The sequence below is a fragment of the Pyxicephalus adspersus genome, chromosome 1 (assembly GCF_032062135.1).
Source record: "Pyxicephalus adspersus chromosome 1, UCB_Pads_2.0, whole genome shotgun sequence".
In the NCBI taxonomy this organism is placed as follows: Eukaryota; Metazoa; Chordata; class Amphibia; order Anura; family Pyxicephalidae; genus Pyxicephalus; species Pyxicephalus adspersus.
Window position 1 is genome coordinate 25,940,704 of NC_092858.1, and position 21,976 is coordinate 25,962,679.

At 37.5% G+C, this 21,976-nt stretch overlaps 1 protein-coding gene across 1 annotated transcript in view; it reads right to left on the bottom strand.

The window, feature by feature from the left end:
* B3GLCT (beta 3-glucosyltransferase) overlaps positions 1 to 21,976 on the bottom strand; it is a 180,610-nt gene that overhangs the window by 5,341 nt on the left and 153,293 nt on the right. Inside the window, exons 11-14 of the mRNA XM_072401948.1 lie at positions 21,353 to 21,466; positions 13,960 to 14,059; positions 8,420 to 8,539; positions 5,666 to 5,810 (exon numbers count right to left, since the gene is read on the bottom strand). Coding sequence (XP_072258049.1) covers positions 5,666 to 5,810; positions 8,420 to 8,539; positions 13,960 to 14,059; positions 21,353 to 21,466 — 479 coding nt within the window. The remainder of the gene's footprint in view (positions 1 to 5,665; positions 5,811 to 8,419; positions 8,540 to 13,959; positions 14,060 to 21,352; positions 21,467 to 21,976) is intronic.

Here is a 21,976-nt window from a genome sequence, read left to right on the forward strand (position 1 = left end):
AATATTTTACATTCACTCTATTTTGTAGTCCTGACCATTATAAAAAAAAAAGAATGAGAATATGTACAAAACCAATAAACATTCAAATAAATTTTTGGATCACCAGCAAAGCTGAGACAATGAAGATAACTGTGTTCAATGAAGAGTTTATTATCAGCATTAAGGCTGCGACATGGTGTTCCTGACTCTATACTGCAGTAAAGTATACTGAGGACAAAATAAGGAATGCATAAAATAAAAAGTATAAATATATGTGATTATAGTATTAACACGTAACTTTGGTTTACTCTGGGTTAGCAAATAATTGAATAAAGGGCGGTGGTGGTGTTGGTTGCCAATGTACATGTTGTTCTTTATTATAGCACTAGCTGATTACCCGGCGTTGCCCGGGTATTTATTTATTGCAATATTATATTATACAGGAAAAGAAATCAAATAAAGTTCCCTCCGAAGCTCTAGATGTAGAAGCTCCGTCACGCAGCATGGCAAATCTTCTATTCCTGTCCTTGGGATTTTCTTGTCTACGGTGTTGTTTCATTTTTTTTGCCTTTGATTGCACTCGGCCAATTGCCTTACGTTTTATCAAAGGCATTATTACAGGCCAGAAATTTGTAAGAGAGACCAACAAAAAGTATGTAAAAATATAAGCAAAAGGCACACTGTCACTGAGCAATACATACACACATACATACATACATGCAAATAAACCTCTGACATATAGCACAGCAAGTTTGGTTTAAATGTCTCATTGCATTTCCGAGTGATGGTGGAACCTAGCAAGTTTGGTTGAAATGTCTCCATGCGTTTCTGAGTGATTACATACACACATACATCCAAATAAAGCTCCTGGTTTGAAATGACTCTAGTTTGATCATAAATAACATATCTAAAAGGAAATGTAAAACTTTATGTAATATTTGTTTTTTTTTTTTATTAGAGAAAAAGAAAAATGTAAAAGGTAATGTTAATGTCGGAATCTGGAAATTGAAACATATTGTATGTTCGTTGTATTGTTTTCTAAAAAAAAAAAAATATATATATATGTACATATATATATAAAAATTATATTAAAAAAAATGATCTGCATACATAACAGACCCATATGTGATTACATTTTATCTCTATATCTCTATTTTATATATATAAAGATTTCTTTGTATTGGACTCAATACAGCTATTTTGTATTGAATTCAATACAAAATGATTTCAATTTTCCGCCGCTTCTCCCGGCCGCACCAACACATGCACCGGAAAACCCCAGATAACCTCTCTGCAGTCGCCGGCTGAAGACCGAAGAGGTAGGATGTGTCCCCAGGACCTGCGGGGAGCAGCAGGGACCGGCGTAGGGTAATGGAAAGCAGTGAGAAGGTAAACAAAGAACCAGTGTAAATGGTTCTAATTAAAGATAACTTCCATTAAAAAAAAAAAACTTACTGCAGCGGTAAAGACAGAAAGAGAGGGGCCTCCCCTTCTATTAAAAAACACAAAAAAATACAGATTTTTACTTTTATATAAACGGGTTATAGGTGATAGGCCCACTTTAAGAGAGGAGTGAGCAGCGTAACATGGGGGCAGTGCGGAGATAATGTAAGAAAATAAGGTTCTAAGTAGCTATGTCTTTTTAGGTCCTCTCACTGATGGTGAAGGGTGGCCAAACCAAATATTTGCTGTGCAACACTTTGTCATATTCTTCATAAATAGTCCAGTGGTGGCCATGTTCTGTCATAACGCTACTGGAACTACACTCAGGATCTATTTTCTTGAACTATAAACATTTTTTTAACAATATCAATGAATTCCAAGCAACAATATCATTTCATGTTACTGCTTTACAAAGGAGAAAAAAAATGATCTATACTTGAAGGAAACAAATATAAAAATACTGTTAATGTATTTTTATTCTTTGGCCATTTTATGTTTTCCTTGCATGGCTTTGCTGGCAATTTGGTAATAATTCTCCAGTTGTGTACCAGTATGGTAACATTTTTCTTATTTGCCGCAGACTGAAAAGAGGATCTACTTTGAAATAATCTTAGCCGAACTCTAACACATAATAACATAGTCCTTTATCAAAAAAATGTACTTCTACAACATATATTACCAAATTGTAAACTTTCAGCAACAGCATCAAAGCTACCACTGAAACTTTCTACCACTTTTCCTTCGCTGCTACGACCGACTGACCTAGTGAGGGAAAGAAGTATTTGATCCCCTGCTGATTTTGTATGTTTGTTCTCTGAAAAAGAAATGACAAGTCTATAATTGTAATAGTAGGTTTATTGTAGCTGCGAGAGACAAAATGACAACAAAAGAACCCTCAAAAACCCAGTGCTCAAAAGTCAGAGCTTGATGTGCATTGTAATGAGTGAAATAAGTATTTGATGCCCTATCAACCAGCCTGGAGACTGGCTAGGCCACTCCAGGACCATGTGCTTCTTCTTGAGGCACTCCTTTGTTGCCTTGGCTGTGTGTTTTGGGTCATTGTCATGCTGGAATATCCATCCACGACCCATTTTCAATGCCCTGGCTGAGGGAAGGAGGTGCTCACCCAAGATTTGACAGTACATGGCCCCGTCCATTGTCCCTTCGATGCGGTGAAGGTGTCCCATCTCTTTAGCAGAAAAACAACCACAAAGCATAATGTGTCCACCTCCATGCTTGAAGGTGGGGATGGTGTTCTTGGGGTCATAGGCAGCATTCCTCCTCCTCCAAACACGGCGAGTAGAGTTGATGGCAAAGAACTCAATTTTGGTCTCATCTGACCACCCAGTTCTCCTCTGGATCATTCAGATGTCCATTGGCAAACTGCAGACAGGCCTGTACATGTGCTGTCCTGAGCAGGGGGACCTTGCGGGCTCTACAAGATTTCAGACCTTCACGGCGCAGTGTGTTACCAATTGTTTTCTTGGTAACTATGGTCCCACCTGCCCTGAGATCATTAACAAGTTCTCCCAGGTAGTTCTGGGTTGTTTCCTCACCGTTCTCATGATAATTACAACTCCACGAGTAGAGATCTTGCATAGAGCCCCAGACAGAGGGAGATTGACAGTTATTTCGTGTTTCTTCCATTTGCGAATTATCGCTCCAACTGTTGTCACCTTCTCACCAAGCTGCTTGGCGATAGTCTTGTAACCCAGTCAAGCCTTGTGTAGGTCTACAATCTTGTCCCTGACATCCTTAGACCGCTCTGTGGTCTTGGCCATGGTGGCTAGTTTGTAATCTGGTTGGTTGATTGCTTCTGTGGACAGGTGTCCTTTATACAGGTGCTGTAACAAGCTTGGATTGGGAGCACCTTACAGAGGGTGCTCCTAATCTCAGTTCCTTGCCTGCATACAGTGAAGACACCTGGAACCTGAAATCTTGCTGGTTGATAGGGGATCAAATACTTTTTTCACTCATTACAATGCACAACAAGCTCAGACTTTTGAGCACTGGGTTTTTGAGGGTTCTTTTGTTGTCATTCTGTCTCTCACAGCTACAATAAACCTACCATTACAATTATAGACTGGTCATTTCTTTGTCAGAGGGCAAACATACAAAATCAACAGGGGATCAAATACTTCTTTCCCTAACTGTATCTTGTAACTGGGCTACATTTTGTCCCTGAATTGTTCCTACTTTTTAGTCTTTGTCATTGTACTTCTAGTTTCCTGTTTCTGGTGCCAGACCTCAGCTTACCTGCTGACATTTGTTAATAACTTCGTCCGTCATCTGTCTGACATACATCAGCAGTCTAAACAGCTGTGGTCATGCTGCTGCTTTTTAATATTGTTCCTTGATGATGATCTGCTGATGACCTGGCCCAACTTTTCTGTTCCCCTCTACTACTGTTTAGGGAAGTTTGTGGCCATAAACCTACTCCCTTTGCTGTACTTGGAATGATTTTGGGAAAACAAACATTTCAGCCTAATATGTTTAAAATTTAAAATTAAAATTATATTTTCTAAATAAAAGTGTATCTAACGCCAGGACAGGATTTACAAGACAAAAGGAAATCTCTGCAAAAAAAGCAGAAAATGGGCACAAAAAAAAAAAAAAAATATTCTCTCTAGTACTACTAAAATGAAAGAAATAAAATGGTTTTGGTTTTGGATACACTTTTACAGTCATAAATTCAGCTTGACAGCGTTAAGAGGTTTTGAAGAAAAAGTAAGTCTAGCTTCTGTACAGAACGTGCTTATAGTCTAAATTGCACACTAGGAAAGCATTACATGTATGCATTTAAGAACAAGATATATTCCAATTGGTAATTATGTGCAAGCATAAAACAAACCTGGGCTATTAAAAAAAATGTACAGTTCTTAAGAATATTGTGGGATTAAAATGGGTCTTGAAAACCAAGTACATATTTAGCCAAAGTAATAAACCCCATTAAAGAGTCACTTTAAAGATTTTAACAGCTTTCTGGATTTCTAGAAAAATACGCAGTTTTTGTGAGACTGTAAAAATGTGTAAATGCCATATTTATAAGGAAAGGTATATTTGCCAATACATTAAAATTTTTTTCATTTGCAACCCCTATTTATTGTACAGCGCTGCATAATATGTTGGCACTATATAAATACTATAAATAATAATAATAATATTAAAATTCTTGTTATGCCCACAATGGCAATTGGAGGGCACACAACAGAAGGTAATGCAGATTTTAAATTTGTCCTGATAATGTCAAACACTGGTCATCATGCTGCGTCTAACTAAGCCTAGCGATGTTGTCAGAGACCAGAAAACTAAATAAGCCAGTCTGCTTTGAGGTAGATAGGCCATGGAAATATTCTGTATGGCAAAAATCACAGCAAGGCACACCTCTGTCAACTGGTCTTGTGGTCAGAATGTTTCTGACTATCCCAGGTGCTGCTTGGGTAATATGACAGTTCTTATTTAACCTCCCTGGTGGTATTCCCGAGTGTGGCTCCGGGTGGATTTTCCATACCAAAAGCAGTAACCCCAAAACACACTCGGAGTGGAATTGCCAAGGTGTTTAAAACTCCTACCTGGTTCCTACGTTCCAGGGGCGTCCTCCAGCAGTGCCTGCGGCATCCTCCAGTGATCTGCATCCATGGCATGTGAATGTTGGGGACACGAAGCCAGGGGGTGGAGATGCTGGCCTGGCATCTGCTCGCGATTATGAGGATTTTTAAATGTACTGCTTTTACATTCAAAAATCCTCATTAATCATACCACCAGGGAGGTTAATTAGGCTAACCTATAACTAACAGAACCACTAGAATCTGTGGGGATGACCGGTCACACGGAAATGCATTGAACTTGCTTTGCTCCATGTGTGGTTTGTGTTTCTGTCATTCATTGTGAATGGCACAAAAAAGAACTGTAAAGTAGACTGCAACTTACAACACAACCTAATGCAACGGTTTGTGATAAAAACACTTTTTCTGAACACCAGGAAATGAAGAAGAACAGCATTTCACTATTATAAAATAAAGGTAAGATTATTTTTCTGCAAAGAATCATCAGACCATTGTAGATGTAACTAAAAATTATCATTAGCAGACTACAGGACTAGGGATTATTATTAACAGAACACATTTCACAATCTGATTTAAACCAAAGGCTGCATTTTGGAGAACAGCAAGGATTAGATATGATTGGAGCTTGCAAATATCTGCAGAGAATTTAATATAAGCATAGCCATATGTCAGCTTACCTGATGGAAAAGTGGACTATGAGTGACTGGAATTCCTAGGCCACTGGCACACATTCCCAGCACCATATCATCTGGGGCATCATTGCTGTAACACCGGCATTTACTGCCTATAAACTCCTTTACTGCTCTCCTGCTGAACACCATTCTAAAGAAAGACAACAATATCGTGATTATTCTTGTGCTGTTCAAAGCACTTATACTCTGACATATGGAAAAGTAAGAACTTAGACTTATATAAATATTGGTAAAGAATAATTCTGTGTTGACAACATAATCACATTTTTTTGCATACAATAATACCTTTTAAAGCGGACATGTCACCACAGTTTTGCTTTATATAGAAGGGTAGGTAATCCTTGTATATAAAGGAAATTGTGTTTTTTTTTCCATTAAATGCCTTTTCAAGCCCCTCCCCTTCTGTCTTTACAGTTGCAGCGTTAAAGACTGAATGGTAGCGTACATCCCCCTGGGCTGCTAAGGCTTTTCAGTCATATACAAAAGAAAGGTGCTGATCTTCTGCATGCGCAGTGAGATCAGCATTTTTTTTTTACAAATACAGCAGCCAACTTCATCTGATCTCATGCCGGAACAGTGTGGGATTGGCTAATGTAGGCAGAAGATACAAGAAGGAGGAAGAAAATGGCGGCATCTGGTACTTCCACCCTGCTGGGACGAAGCAAAAAACCTGGATGATGCGGGCCTGTATGGAAGACAGCTCCAGGGATCAAGGGATCTGTGGAAGTAAAGATGATTAGTCTTTTTTTATTTTTTCTTTAGTTCTGTTTCAACTTTTTTAGAGACCCTTTTAGTCTCTTCCTGTTTAGTTGTACTCATTCCAACGTTAGCTGCAAATCATTGCTTTGAACTGGCTTCCTGGTGGTTACAACAGTGGACTTTGCCTGCTTTGTATTCTCCATTAAAGGTGTATGTGACAAGGAGACAATATAACACAAGGCAGTGAGAGACAGTTGTCACCACAAAAAAGCCCAAACAATTTTTTTACCGCATTACCAGGTATTTTGTTTATTGAAAGCAGTACATTTTAAAAAGACTGAAAATAACTTTTACAACAGCTCATAATAATTGTAGTGATGACGATTAACTGCTTTTATAAATGAGAAATAACAAAGGTGGTATATCTATCCCCTGATGGATTCAAAATGTTTTGCTAACCCCAAAAATGTCAAATAATAATAGGACAGAAAACGCAGTATATATACTATTTTGAATATATATGTGCTACACAACCATATGTGCTATATGTTGTACCACAATTTAATTCAATATACCTTTATTTGCCACTTTAAAACCCCTGATTTTTCGGTCTCTTCTTTTTATTAACTTAAACTGCTTTTAAAAAAATAGTTTGGCCAACCCTCATCACAATGTCATAGAAGTCAACAGCTGGGGTGGATACAGAAAATCCACATTATCCATTGACCCCTAATGTTCCTAAACTAGCACAGGTAAAATTTAATACCATATGGGCATATATCCTGACAGAGGTGAACAGGAAAGGTCTTAGAACACTGCTTAAAACATAACTTTACCTAAAAATATGCGTATGGTCATAATTTTTTAAATTCCAGTCATATGCACTTGCTCCGGCATGGGTGTCTCCATCTTCATCTGATGATCTTCCTAGTGGTGATTCTTCAGCCATCCTGATTGGCTGGGCTGGGATAAAGTAACTCCTGTGCATGCTCACAAGTGTTTATTCAGTTCCGGCAGCCCACGGTTCGCTGAGTATTACCGAGAAACTATACTTCCTCTTCAAACAGGAACTAAACTAAAAAACCCAAAAATCTTACCTATACCTTTGCAGAACCCTCGATCCCTTCGGAGCTTTCCTAGACTTGGGCCTGTGCTGTCTGGGAATCCTCCTTTGTCCCAGCACGGACAAATCGGCTGGCACCATCATCTTCATCCGTCTTCATTCTTCTCCTGGCTACGTCACCTGATCTTGCACTGGCCATGCATGAGATCACCATTTTTTTTTTACATGTAATAAAAAGCCCTTCGTAGGGCCAGCCATAAGCCTCCTGGGATGCAGGACATGGGTATCCCAGGAGGCTCTGTGCTCCCATTCGTTTACCGCCATGGCAACTTTCTTTAAAAAAAGGGTTTTAAACCCAAAAAAAGAGAAGATAATTTTTACCTTATATAAAAGGGTTGACTACCCTTTAATGTAAAGTAAAAATATTAGTGATAGATCAGCTTTTAGAATGAAGTAGAGAAAAGATGTCGGGCACAGGACATTACCTGACCACTGTTTTTTAGAAGCAAGAACAAGTGCTATTTGCAGTTACTAATAAAAAATAAACAAACACTTTCAGTGGTATATTTAAAACACCAAATTAGGAAATAAGTAATTTGTTAGGGTTTTACTTTAAGTGACACTTGATGTTAAATCAACCCACCTGAAGTTAGAAAAAATAAATTAGTTTTGTTGTTTCATGTTTGCTCCATTGTAAGATCTATAGTTCATTATTTTATTAAAAATATAGGATTTGGGTTAACAATGGTTTCTTGTGTAAAAGCTATTTAAACTATCTGTAATGCCGTAGTGCTTCCCAGAGGCTCTGAAATTACTTGCAATCAACAAAAAGTAAAATTAATTAAAATAGAACTCTGATTTCCGGATTGCTATTAGCCGAGAAACTATATAGCAACAAAATGAGCTGAAAATAAAATGGAAACAGTTTTGCTGATTTGGATTGAAAAGGCATCAAATAGATTAGATTATTTTCTTACCCGCCTCCACCAGTAATGTAATTGTAACCCCTCGCGCTTAATCCATAACCGTAACGCTCTCCCAAAAAGACGGCTTCATTAAAATCATAGCAGCTGAGCAGTTTTTGTAATCTTGGGAGACTGTATAAATAAAACACTGAATTTTAGAAAACATCTATTTGCAATGATTATTACATTATATTCACTGATAACCTTATGTATTTTAGAACCTAAAAATGGATTTCAGATAAATAAAGTTTCCTGTGAAAAAGTGGAACTTTTTATAGAGGTTTAAATGCTATCTCTCTTATAGGTGTACATAAGAAGTCCTTTCTTGTGATTTATTAGCCCCACAGAACAAAAGAGACACCCCTGGCCTGGAGCTGCACAGAACATTAAGAATGAACATGCAAAAAATATTGATTAAACACACATGTACTTTTTTCACACTTCTTTTCCTTTATACGGCTTTTCAAAGTAATAAATTCAATAATGCATATAATTAATTACCTGTGTGTATATATATATATATATATATATATATATATATATATGCTTCTGTTGTGAACGCTTGGGCTGCCTATCCTATGGCTGCTATGGCTCTATTGCTCTCATTGCCCTGACTATAAAAATAATCAATATACTGTAAAACTATAGAGCTGTGCAAAGTGAATCAACAATTTTCCAAACATCCTTATTTTTTTTTTGGGGGGTACACCCTACACTTGGTGGGGGGTACACTTTACTGAATTATAGGCAGACCAGACTTGGGGTTATTGGCATTTGTTACATTTTAATATGGTTCACGAGCTGAAAAAGAGATTCTTTGCTCAGTTATATAGGCTGAATATAAGCCAGCTAGTTAGTATGCCTTGTGTGTGTTCAAAGATGTAGATGTGCTGTAGATGTAAAACATCCATTCCAAAACATATAATAAATGATAAAAACTTCACGTATCCGTAGTATATTATTTATTGTCTCGATATGCTGTAGAGTTATTCCCAACATAATGCTGAATAGTTACAATGGGAGTGTGAATTGCTTAAGACAGACAGATTTCAGATTTACATAAAGTCACAAAGTTACATCTCAAATAACAATATACTCTTACCGAGAATGATAACTTATCAGTACAATTTTCAGAGTTTGTATCATAGTAAAAATGATTATTCTTCTAGTGTGTCCTTCATTGTACCAATAATGATGCAGAAGATAGAAAAATGTGCCTATATTCTGTGCCCTTATTGTACTTTGCACATCAGGGAGCTTGTAATGATGTTCTTAAATTTACATTGATCCCTTAAAAAGTTCAGATCTGAATATATAATGTAAGAGTAAGTATAATGCTGTATTTAGGAAATAGCAGGCTATCAGAATACAAAAAAATGGCTTTGGAAAGGTCCCAAAAACTCTTTTCAGTGTCATTAGGCACAGTGTACTGTGGAGATAACATTTAATTCAGCTTTTAGCTAAGCTATGCATACATAATTACTTAAAATGCCTTTATTATATAAATAGGTGGAAATAATGGGAAGCTGTGGTTCCTAACTTGTCACTTCCTTGCAATTTGAATTGTGTGAGGGAAACAACAGCTAAATAATCTCTAAATGTGTAGATTTCCTTTATACTGTAAACTATATAAATATTTACATGAGAAAAATATATTTCTAATATAACATAACATAACATAACTAAATCCTAGGGATTTTTCTTTTTGTTAAAGTAACCATAATGCTCTGTCTGGCTCTTTAATTATGTCAAACCCCTCCTCCTAAAAGAGGGAAGTCAAGAAGTCATATTTACCATGAGATTTATATGGGATATGGAAAGCATACGGAGTGCTTCTAAAAAAATTGCAGGCAAAGATTAGCGTAGGGATAGCGGGCACTGACAGGTCTATTAAAATAGATGTAAGCCCTTTCTGAATGACAAATAGTTAGCAACATCTTTCCACCTTCCCTTTGGGAATGTACACTGCGGTGAAAACAAGCTGCATTTATTTTTTAAATTGCACAAATTTATTCTAGCTGCATTTGTTTTTTCAAAGTTCTCAAATTTCCAAAGGAATTAACTTCAGAATGAACTTGTAGAGGAGTATGCTCCCCAGAGTTTAAAGCCCAGTTATCCCAAGAGACCGATAAGGTAAGGTGAGATATATTTTTTTTTTCTTTTTTCGAACAAGATTTTTTTTTTTTTTTACCTTTGTAGGTAAATAGAAAATGTGTAATGGGGACATTAAAGCAGACATTTAATTTTCATATGATTTCATTTTAATATTCTACTTGGCATATTACAAACAGAGTATTTTAAATTTGTTTTAGATATCAATGGTTTTGGTCGTTTTTGTATCCGTTCCCACAAGGGCCGCTACGTTGAAATGGTCACAAAGGTTGGGTTTGATACTTACCTATTTCTTTAAGTGCCAAGATATTAATGATGTTTAGAGGGCTATTCCGAGTTTAAATATTTGTTAGCATAATTGTAGGTTTGCGAGTAATGTGTTTTTTGTGAATCTGTTATGTTATATTATTTTATTTATAATATTTAATATTATTTATATTTATTTATTGAAATTTGTGTTTTTCTATATGTAGGAGCAAAAAAATTAAAAAAAAAAAAGTTAGCTTCTCAGATCTGACATGACAACTGCAAAAGCCTAAAAGTATACATGACTGTGATAGAATGGTGCTTGCACAGAATATGTATGCAGTGAATCAACAATGGAATGCAGGAATTTTTTTAGATCTTCCTTACTTGGAAAGGACTTTGTGTAAATTTTGTGCTTTGGTGCAAAACGTGTAAAGGTGTATGTGAACACCTGCATTACTGTGATAATGCTTTATGAATAATTATTTGGTGAGCAAGTATGCAAGACTACTTTAGTTTCACTTTTTTATATATATTTTTTCAGTTGGTCATGAGCCACTGGCAGGATGAAAAATAAAAATAAATGCCAGTGTCACACTTGGGGAGACAGGGCCAATAGGGGGGGCTATGGCTTGCACGGAAATGGTGTGAACTCTGAGAAGGGTCAAGGCACAGAGTCTAAGCAGTAACAAGGTCAGAGCCTCTAGTGGTGATGATGTTGTGCCGCTGGTTACCACCATGTTGCGGACCTTGGGCACACCAGGGTGAGCACCACATCACTAGGCAGAAGAATTGTCAAGGAAGGCTAGGGTCAAGGCAAGCAGCAAGCGAGGTCAGGACACAAGCCAGGGATGCAAGAAATAGACACCAGTGACACAGGGGCCACTGCGGATACAGGGAATACAAAAGACACTGGAAGCAACAGGAGGCACAGGTGACACAGGAATATCCACAGACAGAGAGGAACACAGGAACAGCACAAGAGAAAAGGCTAGGAAAAAAACAGATTTTTAAAGATTTTTGCGTTTTCTTTTAAGTTTATTATTAGATTTATTAAATATTGAACATATTTCAGGGAGTTATGCCTAAGAATTACAGCCTACAATGTAAAATAAATTACCATGCAAAAAAAATGTAACGCTTTTTGCATGGAAATTTGGACAGAACTAGAATGCTAGGGGGGTTAAGAGACTATTTCCTGAATGACCGGTAACATGGGCTAAACTGAAAAAGCTTGGGAGCGCAGGCACGCCCAGTCAGAACTGCCAGCATGTGCAGGAGAGAGGCTCCTGCGCTTTAGTGAGGAAAAGTTAAATATGACAGCTAGTGCTTCCAACTGGCCAAAAGAATTTCCCTCTACCCCCATTCTCTGCCTCTGTTGTGGAAGTTTGGTTTCCCTATCCTGTGGCTGCTATGGCTCCACTGCCATGTATATATGTATATGGCTGCCCCTGCTTGGGGGGAGAATGCAGCTGGCTCCTTCTCAAACGAACATGTGTTTATATACACTGAGGTAAGACAGGTTCTCTATCAATTATTACTCTGAATGGATGGGAGTACTGAGTACATTTATTACTTTTAAAATCTTTCTGCCATTCTGTTATAAAGCCATTTAAACTGGCTAGGGTCCACAAATCATGAACTTCGGATTCAAACATGAATTCAGTACCATGGACAGCAGAGACCAACTTAAATTATCTTCTATTGTCATGAGTGCCTGCATAACTCATGAGCCCAAAAAGTCACTTTTACTAAGTTTTCTATTTGGCAATAAATATGATTGACATTTGTATGAATATACAAACTAGAAACAAGAAATCTACTGACATGCATCTCCCTAGGACAGGTCCAGTCCCTCTAATAAATTGGCATATTTTTTAATTAATAAAGCAGTCAGACCATAAAAGATAGTCTGTCCTGTGGTTAGTTACACCAGTTTCACCTCTCTTGTGGAGCTATGGCCACTGCAGGTATCAGACCTTGCCCCTTGCTGTGAGCAGTGATTCCATCGTCTGGTCAACAAATCATTACAGTGTCAGATACCAGCGGTGACTGTAGCTTTGGAATAATGATTTTCTGCACACTTTACAGTATGCTTCTTTGTTGGCTGGTTTACATTAAAGTTCTAAATCTAATCAACAATTTGAAACTAAAACCTGACTCTGCATAATCAACTGTAAACCTGATGTTAATAGGAGCTTTGCCATGACTCATTTTGTTTTTTTAAAAATGCTACTTCTTTGGTTTTTATACTAAGGTTATGGATTCAACATTTACTTTGTCAGTGACCAAAAACAAGTATAAAAAGTAAGTTATTATAGTGATTGTCAGTGGTAACCTATATGGTTTTCTAATGACAGCTGGCTAGCTCTCAGCTGGAGATCAAAAACTTAAACAAATAATTGTGAAAAAAACAGGAAGGATAAAAACAGGATATAATAGGAAAGGTCCTGGTCCAGTGCCCGGCTCACCAGGTGCCAATCCTCCCAATTTAATTGCACTCTTCACCTAAGGTAAACCCCCCCTCAGCCTCAGGAGGCTAATTGCATTGTCCCAGCACACCGTTGCCCCCAGGACTTCGGTATTAAAAGGATGGCGCATAGGAACAGCTGGCAAAAAGCTAGTAGCCAATGGCAGGGAAAAATCATAGCCAATAACTACTGCCACTATCCATTTTGTAAAGGCTGTTTTCCAAGCTATATTTACTACCTGTGCTACAAACAAAAAGCTTCACAGAAATCAACAGTTCAAACTGACATACACACAACTGAATGAGCCCAATCAGTGACTTATCCCTTTACAGTCCTTCTCCTTTACCTTATGTCTGTCAACTAAGACAGCTCAGGACCCAAAGGCAAGCGGCTGATGCAATGCTCTCAGCCTAGAAAACCTTTAGTGTTGTGCAAGGTAATAATTATGTGTTTATTGAAATCAAATTTCTATAAAGACTTTAAAGTAAAACAGCAATTTAAAACAAAGTTTATTTTTAAAATTATTTTGTAATAACAGTTTAGTGGCTAAACTGCTTAAAGTAAATGCATTGCACACCTGGATGAAATACCTGGCATAGAAGAGACATTACAGCTGTTTGGTATCGGATTAGGAATAATGTATACATTGCATGGGTGGGGTGTAAAGAGAAATACAAAAGTATATGACACAGAGGTTAAAAGTAAATGAATCTCGCCACATACCTGATCAGTGTATCATCATCCACAATGACCAGCCAGTGCGTATCTGATACATCAGACTTTAAAAATCTTTCCAAAATGGCAAAAGTCTTTCCACAGTGACCTAAATGTAGCAAATCAAAGTGTTATGACTACCTTATAAATTATTATTAAGACACCTTATAAAACTGTATCATCAAGACCATTATTCTAAAATGACTATTTTTAATAAAATGATATCTGTACCAAGCAGACATTTCTGTGTATACATTTTTCTACAAAAAAATGACAGAGATATGCACAGGGTCACGTGGATTTTTGCTCCTTTGCTACTCCTTGTGCTACAGTAGCAATTTTGGACTTTGTAATCATACATGAACATTTTTCTCTCATAGTTGTATAATTTACAGTAAATTGCAAAATACAAAAGCATTAGACACTGATAAGTAAGTACATTAAGCCGTATTCTGCACAGATTGTATTGCTCTCCTAAACCAAATGAACCTAATCAAACTAAGAGCACAAAAGCTACAAGACCAACCAATAGGCTTTTCAAAGAGGATATATATATATATATATATATATATATATATATATATATATATATATATATTGCAAATATAAACCTAAAACAAAAATACATAAACAGTATTTAAAGCCCAAATATTTGCATAAAATGCTTCTATAAGCTCCTAATAGTGCTAATTGTCACCCATAGAGAGACAGGGCCTCTAGGGGGTGCTATGGCTTGCACGGAAATGGTGTGAGCCCTGAGAAAGGCCAAGGCGCAGAATCTAGGCAGTAACCAGGTCTTCTCCAGAGCCTCTAGTGGTGAGGATGTTGTGCTGCTGGTTACTGCAAGGTTGCGGTCCTTGGGCACACCAGGCTGGGAAGGATGATGCACGGTACCAAATCACTACGTGATGAGAGTGTCTAAGAAGGCCGGAGTCGAGGCAGGCAGCAAACAAGAAAGGCTAAGAACAAGCCAGGGGTCAAGAACCAGAAATCCAGGAAATTAACACCGGTATCACAGGAGCCACCGCAGACGCAGAGGAACACAGGGGACACGGTGAACACTGCAGACTCAGGAACACTAGAACAGCACAAGGGATCAGGCAGGGAAAACACCAGACTAGGCAATAAGGGGTTAACAGAGCAGCAGGACAGGGAGAGCACTGAATTAAACAGAAGGTGTAGAGGAACTGCTCAGCGGAGCTAGGGGTCTCGGCAATAGTGGAGACACGTTGCACAAATGCTGAGTGCTGTGTCTGCGTTAGGCAAGTTAGACTGGTGGCCGGCAGGATGGGAAAACTGATAAAACTTATACCCCCAGGGTCAGAACTGCCTGCATGAGCGGGAGAGAGGCCCCTGCACTTTAGCAAGGAAGAGGTTAAATGTGATTCTAATCACTTGCCAAAAAGCCTAGGCACTCGGTCACATGATAAAGGAGAGAATCAGGAATTTTTTCATGTGATCTCTATTTAAAGGTAGGCTCTTGAAAAGTTCTTGAATTCTTTTCTTGAACCTCAAGCAAATTACATACATTCAGTGGTAAAATGTTCAGCGCACAAGCCTTGCTTTATTTTACAAAGACTCTGCTGCCTAAAAGCTAAAAAACAAAGTGGTGAAATACTATTTACATACCAAAGAATAAAATAAAAATGATATTTCAAAGCAAACTAAGGGTAAACTAAAGTCCATGCCAGCTTTTTATTAAACATTTTTTGCAGACTTTTTGCTTCAAAAAATTGCCACATCCCTAAAGTCTGACAAGCCAGTGACCACCTTATGCCAGCGGTCGCCAACCACTGGTGGTCTGGGAAAAAAATTTTTGGTGGTTCGCGGCTCTGGCCGGTGTGCCCCCCCCAGCGGGGTCCTTCTCTTGACCCCGCTGGGGGGCCACACCGGCCAGAGCCGTGGACCATGTCCCCCATATGGATCACAGGCTCAGGGTGGTGGACCTGCGATGGGAGAGTGGTCGGGTTCTGGCATCATGATGTCACTCTGCGGGAAGTGTCCTCCTTTTGAGTGACACACAACTCCCCGCGCATGCGCGGTCCGGAGTATGTGAAATTAGTGATCTGTGACGTCCAAAAGGTTGGGGACCACTGCCCTACGCCACCCAAATGGACCCCAAAGCACAACCAGTCAGGAGGTAATAAAGCGGCGAAGATGGCAAGGGACTCCTATCACATACGCAACTGGAATAGGATGAAGTCAGCATCCCAGACAAAATAAACATCTTTTTTTAACGATTGTCATGCCTCTCTCTAAATTGGATGTTCTAAATTTTCCTTGCACTTTCTAAAGCAAAAAAGGTTTACTAGGACTACTTAGAATATTTGAACTCCAAGTTCAAAATACAAACAAAAAGTATATTAAATAATAAAAAACAAAGTATATGTAAATATCAATATAATATATTCATAGAAAAAAACACCTACACTTTAATTTTGGTGAAAGTAATATGCACCGTTTCTGTACAAACTTGCTTTGGCAAACTTTGCAGTGTACTTTTATCACTATTAGATAACACTGACAATGTAATTTCCCTACACATCAAAAATGATATAATGAGGTGCTGACCTAACGGACTGATGGGTAATTCTTCAAAACAAAGACAGTTTGACCATCCAACATTACAAATTCCACTACCAGATGTAAGTATTACTGCAGCTCAAGCAGTAAAAAAAGAGGTCTGAGAAAACAAGCACCACCACTTTTTCATGAGGCTTCTGAAAAAGTAAAACAGCAGGGATATATCAATATTTGGAGTAGCAACATTATAACTTTTATTACTTGCTAAGATTTCTAGTAGTTGCTTTTGTAAAATAGGTCCAAGAAACTCTTAAGTGGCCTGGGACAGGCTGAATACACAGTTTTGTGTTGGAGCATTGTAATAGCTCATAAAGGCAAATTCACCCTGTTTCAGGAATGATTGATCCCACATGGTTCCCAGCTGCCGACACCTTGCCAGCCGCTCAGTCACACACACCACAGCAATGGTTTATAAAGAACCAGCGTCTGGCTATTTGACAGCAGGCAGTAGTAAGAGGTAATAGTAACCTCATTGTCACTTCCATTCCTTCTCTACAGGGCTGCTGCCAATTAAATCTATATGTAGCGTCTCCTTAAAGTTAGTGGTTCTCTCGCTTAAGGAAGCAGTAACCGCGCCGCAACATCATGGCCAGTGAAAACATAGTTTCAGAAAGCACGAGGTCATTGAAAAAAATGGACTTCTTTTTTCTCTTTTAATGCTGTAAAATACTGATTTTAATTTGTAGATTGGTGTAGCAAGCTCTTAAAAAGTAGGCAAACATGACCCAGTGGTAAGGCAGCACTGCCTTTATTAAACTTAAAAATAAAAAAAAAAAACACATTTATAAAGCACAGCTATTTGTTTTACTAATGTGCACTGTGCTGAATCAGTGGAATCGGCAGAAAAGTTAACTGAGGAACTATTAGGAAGAGTGATAGTGTAGTACGATAATGTGAACGAGATAGTGTATTGGGTTCAGAAGGGCTATGAGGTGGTGGTTGGGGGGATTTTTGCAATTTATTACCTTGTATTTATATAATACCTACATATTACACAATTTATGTCCTTACCATACTCATATGTCACAACAGCACTAAGGCTAAGGATGAGAAAATCAATTAATCTACCAGTATGTATTTGGGATTCATAAACTTATCTTTTAACAAATGTAAAACAAAAGTAAAAAGTTTTTAGGGTTTATTTACCTCTTACAATTGTATTCAAAATGAGCACAATTTCACTTTCCAAGTGAACAGTTATTCTTTATACTTTAATAAATTTTCATATGCAATTTATAAATAGGAAGGTTTACATAATTGCTCACACAGGGTTAATTTATCCCATTTTCCCATTAATGTATGCACTGTTGATCTAGAAGAACACCAAAACTTTTTTTCCAGCTAACATTACATTTGTCTGTAACTGTAATACTAATTTTCAGTCTGTTTAAATGTTCTTCCTTCTGCAAAGTTAAACACATTACCAGACAAGTGGGGATGAATTATTTGATTTTCATTGGTGCGTTCACTGGAAAACATGCTGTCAAGAATGAAGGGTTTGTGCTATTAAATCATGTCATCTGTTGACAAGGTCAACAAATGTATTTTGCCCTACTATCAATCAATCCAAAATCTGTTCAATAAAACGAAATGACAACCTGGAAAAAGCTTTTAGTCATCTACGGGTGATACTTTCTTGGTAATTTGCTGCCTACAATTTTTCTTTCAACAAAAAATTCAAATGTTATGTGACATAACTTCAGTCATGTTTTTCAGTCAGGAGTTAGCAATGGGAAAATAAATGTCATGATTGATTACAAGTATTAATTTGTGAATGGCATGAAATATTCTGTAGGAACTAAAGGATTTTAAGCAAGGCTTTTCCAAGCCAATTTTAACAGCAGTCTAAACACTGATCGCAGTGCCTGCTGCTCTAATCTGCACAACTGAATGATATGCAAACCCTTCAAAGGGCTTGGGTCAATTGGCTTTGGGTTGTGTCAATGTGATCACTTTAAGTCCCTTTTTATTTTATTATTTACCTGTATTTAAAATAGTGTCAACATATTACGCATCACTTTACAAAATCCATAGTCATATCACAAACTGTTCCTCAAAGGGGATCACAATCTAATGTCCCTACCGTAGTTATATGTCATTACCACAGTCCAAGGCCAATTTAAAGGGGAAGCTGGTTAGTTTTTGGCAAGTGGGTGCAAACTCATATATATACACACACACATACATACATATACAGGTTGACATTTAAAAATCCAGCAAACTTCGGACCTGAGGATTGCTGAATTTTTTTTTTTTTTAGACTTACCTTCACACACAGGCCAGCCTTCCTCTCGCAGCACCTGTCACAGTTCCAGGGAGTAGGGACATCTTAACGTGTATGTAGTTTAGCAAGCAAGACCTAACAGCTGTTTCTGCAGAACAGCGCCAGCAAAACATTAGTGGCCAGACAGTGTACTGCAGTCCCTGGATTGAACATGCGATCTGAAATTCATGCGGAGACACTGAAGGATCCGGATTATCGATGGCTGGACTTTCGATTGACTATATATATATATATATATATATATATATACACACACATACATACACACACACACAGATACATACATACACAGGTAGTCCCGGGGGGGGATTGTGGGAGATGTTAAGAGCTGATTTGTAACATGTTGTAACTCTTTAATGACCAAGACATTATTTTTTTGGCATATAAAAGCACAGCTTGCTCCAGATGTTAAGTGAATGTCTAGGCTGTGTGTGCAGCTTTCACAACACACACAGTTAGGTCCATAACTGATCCCATGCTGTCTAATAATATGTTGAGACAAACTTGTCCTAATTGCATTTATTAAAATAATGTACCTGTTCCAACTTACATAAAAATTCAACTTAGCAAACCTACAGTCCCTATCTCTTATATACATGGGGAGTACCTGTGGGTATGTATACACACACACACACACACACACACACACATACACATACACACAGGTAATTTGACCCCATAGAAAAGAAAACCTGTTAACTTTCAACAATATTTAGGTATATGTTGGGGTGGGTTTTTCTAAGAGTGTTGATATGTGTTTGGAGAAAATAAATCTTGATACATCTACTCCATAAACAAAACAGAAATATTGGATCACTTATCGGGTGCAGGCACTTCTTTTTAGTTGGGAGTTAACTTGTAAAGAATTTTGTCAGCAGTATTTTGCTATTTTTTGGCTTTCAGAATATTAGTGGATTCTACAGTCTTTACAAGTTTACAAGGCACAAAGCTAAGCACAGCTTGCTGCTGTGGTACCTTTTTAGAAAGCCACCCTAGCCACCATACAAACACACCTGGCCAGTGCACCAAACACATGTGCATTTCACTGCACTTAAATACAAAGATATGTTCCAATGAGGAGAAAAAAAAGCGTGAGAAAACCAAAGCATGCACCGTGAGAAAACCAAAGCATGCACCGTGACAAAAACAAAGCATGCACCGTGACAAAAACAAAGCATGCACCGTGAGGAAAACAAAGCATGCACTGTGAGCATAGGAAAGAGATCAAGACTAAGTCCAGCTTTATAAGTTGTCCAGCTAGGCTGATCTTTAGGGGCGCAAATTGGTCAAACAAGAGTTGCAGCCACTGTACAATTGGGTGGTTGATGCCCTTCTGTGTAGGGATATCATTTGACACAATTTTCATATACAGGGTGCAATGAAATGCAAAGTGTATTAGAAAAGAGTATGCAACCCATATTCTTGGTGTCCATGTGTGCTAAACTTCAAAAAAACACTGGTATAAATAACAAGCAGTATATGGTTTTAAACAAAGCAATTTTAGAACTAGTTAGTTCTTTTTTTTTAACCTTAGGTGAAGGTGAAATTAAACAATAAAACTTCTTCTACATGTACATTTCCCTGTTTTAACCAATTTAAGCATGCTGTAAGTACAGAAATAAAAGTGATGATACCAGATATATAGTGTTTTCTTATCTTATTTTTGACATGGCAATACAGCTATAGTATCAGCTTTGCCTACTTATTTTCTGAAGGATTAAAGCCCTCTCCTCATCCTAATAACCTCCTACTGTACACTGGCAGAGATCCCAGAAAATCATAAGCTTACAAGATTTTTTGGCAAAATCAACAGATAAAAAGATGCAACAAAACTCTTAAAAAAGATAAATTTAGTGGACCAAAAGGGAGTAAAATAGGATAAATTAATTTTCAGTGTTTTCATATACCCTAAGAAAAGAACTCGAGCCAAAAAGTTATTTTTGGCCTTGGATAGAATAAGGTAGAGTATGAACCTTGGTCAGGTTTGTACTGCTGTCTATGTTAGGAGACTTCACTTAAGTTTCTTCTTAAAATTTTGCAACAACTGGGACACATATCATGCATTCAATGTTCAGACATTCCCCATACATTGTATCTGTGTTCAGCACCCAAATTAGTGGTACAACACCCAATATGGAACAGAGAGAACACCTGAATCATTTGTACTCTAGCTCTAACACAACCTAAAGAAAAAGGTTTAACTACGATTTAAAGCTCTGTATTTATGTCAGGTAGATTTACAAAATCAGATCCTAAACAGCTGACCGATAAATTGAGCATAGCCCTAAATGCCTGGCATTACCCTTACATTATCTTTACACAAAAGGATTATTTTTACTGAAAGTTAAAAATACATTTAAAAAATATAAGACAAAGCTGATACCGGTATTAGGCTAAAATGAATTCACTACTGCATAGGACTACAGCAAAAAGAACTGTATTATATCTATAAAAAAAGGAAACATGTTTTGCACTGTCTGCTAAGGAAAAAAGAAAAATATTGGAAAGTAGAAAGATTAGAAATGAATATTTTACCTCTTTCAACATTTGGAATCCCTAAATCTACTGTTGGGATTGTGGGATCTGCATGATCACTGTAATACTCAAGGTGTACAGCTTCCTTCTCCCATGTCTGCTTGACAACAGGTACTGCAAAACAAAACAAAAAAAAAATCCAGCAACCATAATAAAAACAAAGTACTCTATGGACTTATATTATGTAACATTGAAGAATGACTGCTCACATTAGCCAAACAAGCAGGGGGAGCTGAGAGACTTATTTAAAATTAAGTAATATTGGGTAATGTTTTAATGGCATTTTTTTATTTTTTATCCTTTATCTACATTTTTTAGACATAATGTGTTCCCTCCTCTGGACGTGTGTGTGGGCTTTTTCAGAAAAGGTTTAAAAAAACGTTAAAACGAGTCTGGAGAACTGATAATGTAAAATTCGTATGGAAGATGTCTTTTTTTAGACTAACAAAAAATAACTGTGAAAGCTGTGCTCAAAAATGTAGACAGAGGACTAGCACCTAGTCATGTTACAGCTGCTATTTTCTAATAACTGGTGTGTTGATGAATACTAAAGGAATATACAAGAAGCAGCAGGAGAGTTGCAGATAGACATCTGCAATAATGTTGTATAATATGTTCATCGAT